Source organism: Periplaneta americana, chromosome 5, assembly GCF_040183065.1.
Source record: "Periplaneta americana isolate PAMFEO1 chromosome 5, P.americana_PAMFEO1_priV1, whole genome shotgun sequence".
NCBI lineage: Eukaryota > Metazoa > Arthropoda > Insecta > Blattodea > Blattidae > Periplaneta > Periplaneta americana.
The window spans coordinates 78805752-78819545 of NC_091121.1; the positions used below are offsets into that span (position 1 = coordinate 78805752).

At 32.8% G+C, this 13794-nt stretch overlaps 1 protein-coding gene across 3 annotated transcripts in view; it reads left to right on the forward strand.

Moving 5' to 3' along the window:
- CkIIalpha (casein kinase II subunit alpha) overlaps positions 1-13794 on the forward strand; it is a 53334-nt gene that overhangs the window by 30156 nt on the left and 9384 nt on the right. For 2 of the 3 annotated variants that reach the window (XM_069826045.1, XM_069826046.1), the window contains exons 6-8: positions 436-638; positions 728-876; positions 4564-4641. In XM_069826045.1, coding sequence (XP_069682146.1) covers positions 436-638; positions 728-876; positions 4564-4641 — 430 coding nt within the window. Of the gene's footprint in view, positions 1-435; positions 639-727; positions 877-4563; positions 4658-13794 lie in introns of all 3 variants that reach the window. The other variant, XM_069826047.1, reaches the window with a different exon arrangement.

The following is a 13794-nucleotide window of genomic DNA, read 5'->3' on the forward strand; positions in this document are numbered from 1 at the left end:
TAGCTGAGAACAAAAGAATGTGACTCACTGCAATTCAGTAAAATAAAAATATTAATCCTGATGTTCATTTCTTTCTAATATCGACTGTTTAAAGGAATAAAAATCGATTCTTAGCTGCATTGCCATATATAAAACCCGTGAACCTCAGTTTCTTCTCAAGCCGTGTCTCGACTTCATTTTAGAAATCGCATAAGGATTCAGACCTCGATCGCGGTTTAAAAGCCAAGGTTTGGAACCATGATTTTGTCTGTGTTTTAGAAATAGACCCTATAAGTCATGTAAAGAATTCCTTTGTGCATGCTTAAGATTAGCTCTAAACTCAATATTTAATCAAATTTCGTATACTGTCAATGAGATATACAATGAAATGACTATATTATATAGGTCTCTTAAAAATATGTGGTACTTGTTAATAGCAAATATTATTATTTTCAGCTGTATGACTACTCATTGGATATGTGGTCTCTTGGCTGTATGCTGGCCAGTATGATCTTCAGGAAAGAGCCTTTCTTCCATGGCCACGATAATTATGACCAATTGGTTCGCATTGCCAAGGTGCTTGGTACAGAAGAATTGTTTGAATACTTAGAAAAATATCACATAGAGTTGGATCCTAGGTTTCATGACATTCTTGGCAGGTGAGTTCATTGATTGGATTATGTTTTCTGTTTCTTAATCTGGTATATGCATATTATTTAATGTATAATGTTTGCTATTTGTTGTACAGACACTCGAAGAAACGGTGGGAAAGATTTGTACACAGTGAAAATCAACATTTGGTTTCACCAGAAGCATTGGATTTCCTCGATAAGTTGTTACGGTATGACCATTATGAACGACTCACCGCAAGAGAAGCCATGGAACATCCCTACTTTTGTGAGTTTCAAGTTAACATTTTGTATTGCTTGGAATTGCTTTGAGTCTTCTGGGTTATTAATTTCGTTTAAAAAAAACTATAGAATATAATGTGTATTAATTGAATCTGTTAGTGGAATTTGAAATGTTGTGTTTACTCACATAACTCCTTCCCCTTTTCTCCAAAATTTTTCATCTAAAAATTACAAAGAGGAAAACATTTATTGAATTACAAGGAATATGCCTATCTACTATACTGCTTTTCATGTGACTTAGTTATTGGATTTTAACTGCCCATAACAACACAAGCCATTTGCACTTAAGCAAAGTTGCCTAGTTATAATGTTAAGGCTCAGTCACTGTTATGATAAGTATTACATGAGTTCAGACAAAATATTGTAGCTACAAAAAATGAAACATATGAACTAAGTCATGCAAAAAACATTACAGTGTCATTTTCTCATGCCATATAATACTGAGATCCATTCAGAACATTGGCTATTCTGAAAATTTGTTCCACAATGGACTTCATTGTTGAATCCCAGTCCCAAAGAGTCCAAGAAAAATGATTTTGATAGATGGCCTATAAACGTTTCTGCTTGGAATAAGTTTGTTGATACTGAGGACATCCATGTATAAAATAGTGAGGTATGAGCCTTGAGTAATTTTATTGAGTTGTCGCAATACAAGTATTAAGAGCCATTTGGCATTCGGATACTACGTCATTTGCTTGACTTAGTTATGTGTAAAGTTCGATGTTTTAACTAAAAGTCTAAAGGAGTGGTAAGGGAGAGATTATGTAACGGAGATCTTTGTAAGTACAGTATCCTCATTTCTTGTTCTTTTGTGATCTGTCATATGGGTAAATTCTGTAGAATGGAACTAACCCACACAATACTGGAACTGAGTGAAACTCATAAATGCAATCTTAATAAAGAAACAAGAAGTTATTCTTCACAGTTATAAAATTAATTCAGTAAACAAAGGAAATAGAGTTCAAAAAATGGATTGAATGCAGAGGAACAAAGTAACATGATTGGCTCAATTTTTCTAAACTCTGTGTGACAAAAGCGAATGTAATATATTTCTAGTTTGATTTTCTAAATTTACATATTTAAACCATTCACAATAGCATTCGAAACTCTGCAATTCTACATAGCTTACATTCCAAACTTCAACATTCACTGAAGAATTTGTATTGAGGACAGGGATATTGGGCTGTTGGGTTGATATATGCAGGATAGAACAGCAAACCTTAACGCTGTAGTACATTTTGAAGCTATAAAGTAGACAGGCTAAAAGTGTTAAATTTATAATGAAGTTCCCAGTCTGAGATTTAGAGGGATAATAAATTTGGATAGTTCAGAAAATGTGGCAGGGAGACAGCATATTAAAACACACTTATTTAAGAATGTAGTAGGCTTATTATTTCAGAGTGGTTATATGTATATCGTACAAATTTGCATAGTCACATGATCAGAGCAGTCATATTTATTAAGATGTTTACATTTTAATCACATCTGTCGTATTTTCTCGATTATTACTGGTGGTAGTAGTAACTATGATTTGTATAATATTGTGTTAGAGGATATGAAGCTAGATTGTATGGGAAGATACAAGTACTAATAATTTAAACCAATTTCCGGACATTGTAATCCAATGTAAAGGCTGGTCTAGATGGATCTTGTTTATTGATGTTTGATACCACTTTAAATTTTAAGTTTTCTGTGCCTCGTTTATGTTTGTCGAAGAGAAAAGTTCGTTGTGTTGGATCTAAACTAATAGTGAACTCATTATATGATGATTTAGTGAGTGAGACAGTAGAAAGATATTCTGGAAATAGGTGAGATGTTGGATAATGCAGTAAAACCCTATACCAATCAGTGTTGAGAGTTGTCTGGATTAGCAAAGTCTCAATTAACAGATACAGAAAACAGAATTTTTCGAGAGTAAAAACAAATTACAGTATATTAACTTTGTTATAGTCAGTGAGGGAAGTGAGACAGTATATGCCAGTATGGAATACCGTCACTGGTTTCTATGGCCAGAAAACATACCGTTATTGAAGAATGACATACCGTCACGGAAAAAATATGATCTGTAAACATTTATTTATACATTTCTTCACAGCAAAGAGTACTATCTGTTTGCTTCGTAAATCTAAATCACAGCCTTCTGGAACTGTATTCAACGTGAATTTAGACACATTTATTTGATAAGTCAACCCCTGGAATGCTTACAACGGTAGTATTTCAAGTATAGAAAGAAGGCTGTGGTCTGTAGCTTGTGGTGGCCATTGTTGCCAATTTAGTGACTGTGTCATTTTTGTTGTTGCATTATTTATTAATAATTAAGTAACGCACTTTGAAGCTTTAACATTATTTTAAATTATGTCTCAGTGGACATTGCAAAATAATCTAGTAAATAACTGTAATAACTTGAAATTATTTTATTAAGAAATGTTTTGCGTAAGCTTCAAAGATTCATGTTACTGACTGTACAGAAACAATTTATTGTATACATCATGTATGTGCATATTGTAAGGGAGGGGTTATGCCTTTTTTAAATCGAGGTATGCCAGGGGAAAATCTTGACGTAGCATACCGCCTCTGGTTTTTTCCCACTTCCCTCACTGGTTATAGTAGCTGTGTTGATGTCACAAGTAGTAAATGGTTTACTTTCTTTGGTTTGTTAGTGTGAAGAGAAAAGTTTTTGTGCTGAAGCTAAACTAATACTGAACTCATCATGTAATGATTTAGTGAATGAGGCAATAGAAAGATATTCTGGAAATAGGCGAAATCTTGCAAAATAAAGTAGAATCCTATTAATATGGGCCATTTGAAAGTGAGAGTTGTCTAGATTTAAAAAAAAAGAAGTAAATTTGTGAATAAGAACAATTACAGTATAATAAATAATCACAATGATTGTGTCGATATCACAGCTATAAATAGTTTTCTTCCTTTGGTTTGTGGTTTGTTGTACATCTTCAGTATAAATTTACGCAGATGCCTCATATAGTAGGAATATGCAGAAATTTCCCTATTGTCACTTCATTGAATAAAATTGATCACACAATTCATCTGTTGTTTAACCTCACTTTACTTCCATTTTTAGAGTTAAAAAACCATTACCCTCATATTGTGATGCACCATCAGTTTCTCCAGTCTTTTCTTTGTTCTCGAGTTCATACTGCTGTCAAACACTCTTAAAATACCTTTCTTCATAAAAGAAGTAATCCTGATGGTTGTGAAAGAACCTTGTCTATGGACGAGAAGACACTAGATGGCAATTTTCGCAGTCAAGATTTTTTTTTTTTTTTTTTTTTTTTTTTTTTTTTTTTTTTTTTTTTGCAGATGGTTATTTCATTCAGACTACCGTTGTCCTTAATGCTCAAATCAGGAAATATAAAAATGATTTCCTTGCATGTTGCACATGTTGTTAAAACATCCAAAAGATCTGTAAAAATTTTCGGAAAGAAACAAAACTGGATTAATAGTATCAAGTACCAGATTTCAGAGGTAAAACAATGAGATCTTTGGGGGCTGGAGTATGTCTATTGTATTATTTTTCTAATTCAATGCTCAGAAAGCAAATTGGCTTTTAAGATCGCGTGATTTTATGATGTACGTGTTGCAGAACATTTTGAAATGATACATTCATTCATTACAGACAGCCAGTATAATGACTTTGTTGTGATTGTTTTTACAGATCCAATAGTGAAAGAACAGGGGCGCATGAATATGGTCTCTTCTTCACCTACTCCCATAGCAGGCTCTGGGCCTGTAGGTGAGTAGCATGGCAGGTAATGGAACCCATTCTCACATTTTATGTTGCTGTTGTGTTGTTGTCTGTAGAGCAGCATGATTATGGAAGAACATTAAGATTCTTCTGTATCATCCATAAGTCTGGATTGTATGTGGATTTGGTCGCACATTGTCTTTTGTAATTGAACTCCCTATTGTTGATAAAACCAATAAAGCAATGTTATATAGAGATAGTCTGAATTTTTATCTATAAAGTTCTGTCTAGAGACAAGCTTATGGCAAGTAGTAATAATTTTGTGAGACGTGATGACACATTAGTGTTGAGTTGGCAGTGTCTCGACTTACCTGCCATCACTTCTAAACTCATCTTCCACCCAATAAGAATATTTCATTTATGTTATTCTTCAGTGTGTTACTCAAATTTCTGAAAAATCTATTTGCATTCTTACCGACTCCAAGGGGCTATATTTAATATAATTAAATATGTACCAAACCTATATGCACATAGAATTATTCCAATTCAGAAACAACTGAGTAAACTAAAAGAACTCCAAAAGGAAATAACATCTCAATGGATACCTAGTCATTGTGGTATACCTGGAAACGAGAAAGTCGATAATATTGCAAAACAGGCAACATATTTGCAACCAAGTCCTCTTCAAGTGATATCTCTATCCAATGCTTTTGCTTCAGTGAAGTCTCATTTTACAAACTATGGATCAATTGCTCTCTTCTGACAAAGGAAAAATTTTACAGTCTATACAAAAGAAATCAAATGACCTGGAAATGTACAAAAACTTGCCCAGACATGTTCAGACATTTTTAACAAGAGCCAGAACAGGTCACATTGTCACACAATAGTACCTACACTGATTTCACGTTTCTGATACTCCTACTTGTCTGTGATGTAATAATCATGATGAAGATCTGGAACACAGTCTTATATACTGTCCATCCATAAACCACAAAAGAAGTCAATTAAAATCATCAGTACCAGTTGCAGAAGACATAGCCCTGCAGTATATATTGACTACACCCCAACTCTGGCTACTAGCAGCAGGCATCTATAATTAATAGCGATCAAAATACCCCTCATTTCTCGTGAAAAACAACTGAATAAACTACAGTGGACTATAGTGGACTTTATGTTATCAGCAAACAGCTGGATACATTAAGAAGATTGATTTATGTTATTCCATAGATCTTACATGAGAATTGTAGCTAGAGCGCTGTATTATACAATCAGAACAGTCTGCCATTTTTAATCCTACAGTCAAGGTGACATAACAATTTTAACATGAGATCGTGTACAAGAACAAGATTATGTATGCATGTTTGAGGTTGGGAGACAGTACGCTTTCACTATAGTTGTCTGTGAAATAAACAAATGCAATGGTAAAGTATATCCACGTGAAAGAATTAAAGTTTGAAAGAATATTAAAAATATAAAGAAAATTCTGTGTGCATTAATTTAAGTGAAAATTTATGAAATTATTAATTTAAAAATGTAAAGTAAAGTAGACTCTATGTATGTTAATATTTAGATGGAAATTAATTAATTCCGTGATTAATTCATAAATATAAAGTAAAGTAGCCCTTATGTGGATTTCGATGAAAATTAATTTATTACAAAATAGGCCATTAAATAAAGTAAATGCTATGTCAGTGTTTCAATGGAAATTAATTGGTCAGCCAAGTAAATTGCAAAAAGTTAACAAGTAAAGATATCGTGAAGTTATTCAATAATTGATTTAAAGGTAAAAAGCAATTAAAACTAAAAAAAATTGATCTGCACGTGGAGATTCGAACCCTCGAACTTGCGACTTAAAGACCAGCATTTCGACCACTAAACTACTGGCGACAACAATGAATTCCTCTCTATATGAAGTAGTGCAGCCTGAATAAATGTTTCATGAATGCACTTAAAATCTCTTGATGTCTACTGAATGCAAATATTGAAATCACATTTAATTTCTTGGAATATTTCACCATAAAATATGTTAAATCATACTTATATTACAAAGGTAATTATTTATTGTTGGCGTCAAATCCTTGCGTCTCGAATTTATGAGCCACTTATTTTTTCTTTCTTTGTCAGCAGGAAAATGGTACAATTTGTAGATTCTATGTCTACAATTATTTGTACAATTTGGAGCCACACAACCAACCATTGCGTAAAATTAATAATACAGGTTAATGTTTAAAACTAAAATGCATCACATGTCAGACCTTTTACTTTCCGTATTCTTGTTTCTGTCACACAGACATTACGTCACTTGCTTGGGAATCAACATGGCGGATTGGTCTGCTCGATGAATATAGTGCCTTAATTATAGCTTTGAGATGTGGAACAAGTAAATTATACAAAACCATATATTACATTATAAGAATAATTTAATTTACAAACATAAACAATTCATCAATTGAGTATGGTTAATTTTGTTCTAAACTTTTTCACCTGATCTTAAAAAACTGTAAGATACTAAGGCATTGCATTAAAGGCTATGCTATAATATACAAATGTAACTTTTTGTTCTGGAAAGTAATTTTAAAATGTTACATTTGTTTGAATCAAATTTCTACATATTTAAAGATCAGAAATACAATTTTTTTTCAATCATCATAATACACTGCTCTCTTAAATTGACTGAGCATATTGGGAATTAAATCAATGGCTTTCCCAAAACATGCTATGGGATATTTCATATAAAACAATTTTTATCTCAGAAAGGAAGCGTAAATGAGCAAAATTGTATTGAACTTTTTTGTTTGAATATCTTAAGGAATAATCCCTTGAAATTGACATTACTTACGGTTCAACCTGTATATGTAAATAATGAACCTTCTTTGTTATAACAGCTGAGACTAACAGAGGGTAGGATAGAGTTCAGATTTGTATTCTGTATTAAAATTATGAATGTTCTGCTTAGTACTAAATGTATCTTGATTTTAATATAAAACATCAATAGTGAATTAATGTACTTACAAAGTAAACTCAAGATTTCTACATTTTACAGTTACAGTATTGTTTATTGGAGAATAGATAATTGCAGAGAATTCAGAATATTGTTACAGACAGGCACCATTGTGTACGTATGTATGCTAGAGAACATGTCTTGAGTAGTAACAGTACAGGGTAAAATGCATCATGTTCTTTATAATTTTGTGTTGATTTGTGATTGAAACGAGACCTTACGTAATTGTATAAGCAGGCATATAGTGTAATACATTGGCTCTGTAGAAGCAGAATTTATCTGTTATCATAACAGTTGTTATTAGAGTATCCGATGGTGTGGATTGAACTTTGACATAGCTCAGTGGTTAGATCGCTTGGTACATAGAACCAAGCTCAAGGGTTCGATTCCCGGTACTGGAGCAAGTTTTTCTCCTCTAATAACAATTGTTACCATAACAAGTAAATTCTGTAGGACCAAAAATTATTCTTTACGTAGATTCTTCTCCCAGCAGTGCATATACTGTGAAATCCTGGCCACTAAGTCACTCAATTGAATGCACTCCTTGTATAATGGCATTTGATGTAATATATGTCAACATACATGTCGAATACGAAGTAAGGCCACAAAGGGAAAAACACTAGAGAGGGATTCGATCTGGTGCTGTGGATTGAACTTCAGTGTAGCTCAGTGGTTAGAGCGCTTGGTATGTAGAACCAAGGACCCGGGTTCGATCCCTGGCGCCAGAGCGAGTTTTTCTTTAATATTGTTACCATAAGAGAGAAATTCTGTAGGACCAAAAATTAATCTTTACGTAAATGCTCGTTTTCTAAACAAACATTGGCTTGTGCAATAAAATATAACATTATAAACTAATTTTATAATACAGTATACTCTTATGAGAGGCAGTTTTCACTGCAGAAAACATTGTGTTGGACTACTGATTTAGTGATGTCTTTAGGGATGTCTTGGGATTGTGACCAAGGAAATAATACTATCTTTTATAGTAATAGATAAATATCATTATTCATCTAACATTTTGTGGATATAGTTATAAAGTAGTTCTACAATTGAAATGTAAGCTTATCACATAGAGGATCTGGGTTGAAATCCCAGCAAACCCAAATGGAATTTGTAGTGGATGAAGACTGTGTTTGAAACAGGTTTTGTCTTAACATATGCTATCTTTCCAATATTTGTCCATATCATCAACCATGGCGCAATATAGATCATTATCAACATTGTGCCCTGACAGGGATTTACAGGTTACTCCTTGAGGTGGATCCTTGAATTAACGATACTCCTCTTTGGAGAAAGGGTGGAACTCTTGAGATCGATAGCTGTTGTGATTCTATTACAACAGTGACATCATTCATAAACATTGGTGAAAATGTGAGGTACTTTGAAACATATCCTAAGGTTTCTGGATAATACAAAAACATGTTCTAATAATGCAGATAGTTTCAGAATAAGTAAGTACTAATGATTATATTAGAGGCAAATTGTGGCCATGGCTATATTTGAGGTAAATTGTGACCATATTCACTGAATCCATGACTGTGAACTACCTATTTTTCTTGTGAAGCGTACATGCATAGTGAACTGGTTATTACAGTTAACTGATTTTGCTTCTTTTCTGGCACAGACCACAGGAGAGGAGAACTAACATTTTTGTCATCTGATCTTACCAAGATAAAGTTCCTTTGCTGAATTGGAAGTACGCATGGAATATATTTGTGTACTTTTCTTTCTAAAAACCTGGATTCTCCCCTCTGTGTCAACCTCTGCCATGATTTTTTTTATTTATTTATTTCAGTTTTGATGTTGCATGTGCTTTCCATCAGGGAATTTTAAATTTTATTCGCCTTCTTATGCTGTATTTGCGTAAATTCTATCATATGTGTTCAGAAATATTTTTTGAGAGTGTGTTCTGTTTAAAAAGTGTTTGTGAATATCCATAATAATTAAGCACTTGCCTTCACCTTGTTTTATTTTATATTGTGCTATACACATTATACCATCTAGACACAGTTGACAGTTACAGTATTGTTTATTGGAGAATAGATAATTGCAGAGAATTCAGAATATTGCTATAGACAGGCACCATTGTGTATGTGTGTATGCTAGAGAACATGTCTTGAGTGGTAACAATACAGGGTAAAATACATCATGTTCTTTATAATTTTATGTTAATTTGTGATTGAAACAAGACTGTACATAAATTGTATTAGCAGGCATGTAGTATAATACATTGGCTCTGTAGAAGCAGTTTAATTTATATTTTTAGTATTGTTTCTGAATATAAATTATTGCATTAAATTACCGCAATGACATGATCTTTTAGCATCTACATTTGCATTCAGTAAAAATATTAACATTTAAAGTGCAAAACCATGTTTTCACCTGTCACCATGTACGTTTAGTTGATTAGGAGAAAGTTATGAACTTCAACTGTAAGCATCAGAATTGAACTATTTTAAAGATACTTATACCTTGTTGCAAAAGGTGGAAAATCTGATTTTGCGTTTGTTTGTGATGAAGAAAGTTGACGAATTTGATATATTCTCAGTGTTTACTTGTAAACACCAACAGTACATACATCACATTCTTTTCTTACACTTATTCTTGTTTCCTTTCAACTCTTGGAAGTCCAGTAATTCACACAAAAACCTATGTCGCACTTTATGTAATAAATGGAAATGTATTTCTGTGTTGCCTTGCCAGTGTGGTATTTTTCTCTGTCCGCACACACCTTATATGTACACTGAGGATATAACAATCTGTTTCGGAATCTCAGTTTGAATAAGTTCTGCACTTTTTATATTTAGACCAAACATGTTTCACATTTATATTTTTCTCAGACTTGTTCACTTTGCTTCAGTTACACTATGCTGTAAGATCTTTTCTTGAGTTTAGAGTCAAGTGAAGGCCAGAATTGAAAGGCATATATTTTACTTTATCCTTACGGCTCTTTATGTCAGTGTAAAATCTGAGATTCCTGTTTTATTATGTATTAATAATATATGCAGTCGTACTCCATAGTAACACAGTAGAACCTCAATTATCTGTCTCCTAATGAACCAATCATCAGATTAATAGATTTATAACAGTCATAACGAATGCATTTCGAATCTGTTCATAACATAAAATCCATGTGTGCTTACACTCTATTCTCACTTTGTGGTGGAAATTTGCATCAAGATATTGTATTCAAAGCCTATTAGGAGAATATGCAAGTTTTTGGGTGTCAAGACTAAAGAGAAAATTATAGCAAAATAAGGTAGTAATGAGTTTGGCAAATGAATTTGAAGTTTGAGTCACAATATTGCACAATAGTAATGTCTCCATGGACTTTAAGAAGTCTGCCTTGGTAGCGTACTTAGTATAATGCTGGCTTTTATGCTCGAGGTTGCGGGTTCGATCCCAGCCAAGGTCGATGGCGTTTAAGTGTGCGACAGTCTCATGTCAGTAGATTTACTGGCATGTAAAAGAACTCCTGCAGGACAAAATTCCGGCATATCGGCGACACGATATAACATCTGCAGTTGCGAGCATCGTTAAATAAACCATAATTTTTTTTACTTTTAAGAATTTAGATGAGTGGTCGTCAACACTCACTGAAATGGGTATCGGGTAAGGAGTGTATCTGAACATCATGCTGTAGCTCCTATGATAGTGAATCAATCGCACTGTAATTTTTAGGATTCATAGATAAATGTCTAAAGAAAGCATACAAAAATATTCGAAATCAGAATCTTTTTTGGAAAGTATGAAAAAAAAATACTAACTTCAAAGTGATCTGTTCAAAATAGACATTGACATCCTGAAAAGTTGATAAGCAGCAAACTTTTTTTATTTTTCACTTTAGATGGTGGTGTCAGTGAGAGAAATATTTAGAAAGAATGAAAATTAGTTTTGAAAGTGGTTGCTATTCGAAATATTTACTAGTTTCCGTGTTTGGCAAATTAAACAAAGAAGTATTTTCGCCTGGCGGACTTCCGTGTGCAGAGTGACTAAACTTTTATCTGTTAGAACTGCGGATTCTCATAGAAATGGTTATGGTGATTTCATATTTGTTTTCGAAATGTTTCTATTGCTTAAAGTTTTCGAGTTAATCGTGAATTTTGAAATTTAATAAAAATAGCTTTATTACATAAATAACATTTATGCTGATTAAGCATTAGTATGACATACTTTGAAATTCAGAAAAATGAAAAGAATATGTAGTAGTTTTTGTATTTATTATTATTATTACTATTATTATTATTATTATTTGTATTGAAGCTGTCTTCTTTCATTTTCCTGCACCTAGCACAAGAGCCATTCCACTTCAAACCTATCGAGATTTCATATTGTTATATCCAATTTTTTTAGTCTTTTCGGACACTTATAAGTCTAAAATAAATTTGATCCATGTATATTTTTGTCTAGAAATCTAATTTTGGCAGATAATAAGTTAAGAAATTTTAGAAAAACCGTTTGTACAAATTCTTCAGATCTATCTCCAGTTCTAATCATTCGTATTATTTAGTCTTGGGCTCAGATGAAAGGTAAAAGTCCCAATGAAAGAACATTATTGAAAAACATTAAAATATGGGTTAAGGGAAATGGTCAGTTAATTAAATAAACAATAAATAGTGGCTGAATGAAACTTTGCATTTGAGGTTGTAAATATGAATGGTGATGACAACAAGGATGAGGAAAAAGAAATTGTGTCTGAAATACGTCTTCCATTGCAAGTCTCTCTCTCCCTCTCTCCCCCTCTCCCTCCCCTCTCTCCCTCCCCCTTCCCCTCCCCCTACTGACTCTATGGCTATCGAAAAAAGATAGATTTCTGTAGCCGACTGCAGCAAAGATTGAAGAATGTTTTATGTAACATACAATATTTTTAAGCCTTTGCTATAGTATGTCATGCAATGGAGGCTATATTTTGATGTGAAGAGTTTGGGGGGGGGGGGGGACTAGCCTCTGCTAGTGAATTTGGTGTGAATTGTATACTGGCAGTGTTGTTCCCTACATCTAATGTGGTCAGTAAGAGGGGTTTTTTGTGCATACATGAATAATCATTAACTGTCGCACAGTAACTGATGACTTATTTCACGAAATACTCATCGAAATAGTGACAGATTTAACACAAGTCTCCCATTTTATTTCACAGAAATACTGTTGTTGTTGTTATTATTATTATTATTATTATTATTATTATTATTATTATTATTATTATAAATGCAATTCAACTGAACTGGTTGGATTTATAAATATTTTAGTTTATATGAAACTTGCATCATTTTGATTAAACTTCGATGTACTATGTAACAAATGACATCAAAATGAGTTGTTTAATTTCACAGATGAATACTGTTCATGTTGTATTTCACCTGATGCAGGTGATCGTAGGCTGAGGTTAAAAACATGTTCTTATTCGTTGCGTCTTCACTTTTATATACTCCTGAAGATTTAAAAAATGTCGTTAGCACACAGTATGTTCCTGTGTTACTGTTTAAAAAGACAACTAAGCCATTGTTTTAATTTGTCTAAAAACGTATAAGGCCCTATTGACTGTTATGCTGAGATTACCTACAATGAATTATTAATAATATGATTTTGAATGCATTGAGGACAATATTTAGCATATTGTTTTACTCTATAATTAATTTTTTGTGTTTGATACATGGAAATGCACACAAAACTAAGCCATTGTTTTAATTTGTCTAAAAACGTATAAGGCCCTATTGACTGTTATGCTGAGATTACCTACAATGAATTATTAATAATATGATTTTGAATGCATTGAGGACAATATTTAGCATATTGTTTTACTCTATAATTAATTTTTTGTGTTTGATACATGGAAATGCACACAAAGGTTGTTGTTTCACTTAGAGCATATGATTAGTTACATTTGATTCAGTATATTAGTTGACACTTTTGTAAGGAATAAGAATTGTGTGTAGGAGGTAAGGTGCAAGATCTATGTTAGTTTATTCAAATGTATTGTAATTTTCACCAGAAATAGAAAGGGTAAGTGCTGGCATTAACATGCATTTTGGATTGTCAATTCAAGCAAGCCTTCGATTGACGATTTATTTTATATTTCTACTGATGTTTGGCATTTTACATTTCAAATGATCTATGAAATATAACACATAGAAAAGAATGTAGTACAGTGCAGAAGGATAGTCTCTCCACACTGATGCGAGTGATGATCTGCTGTTAGAGAA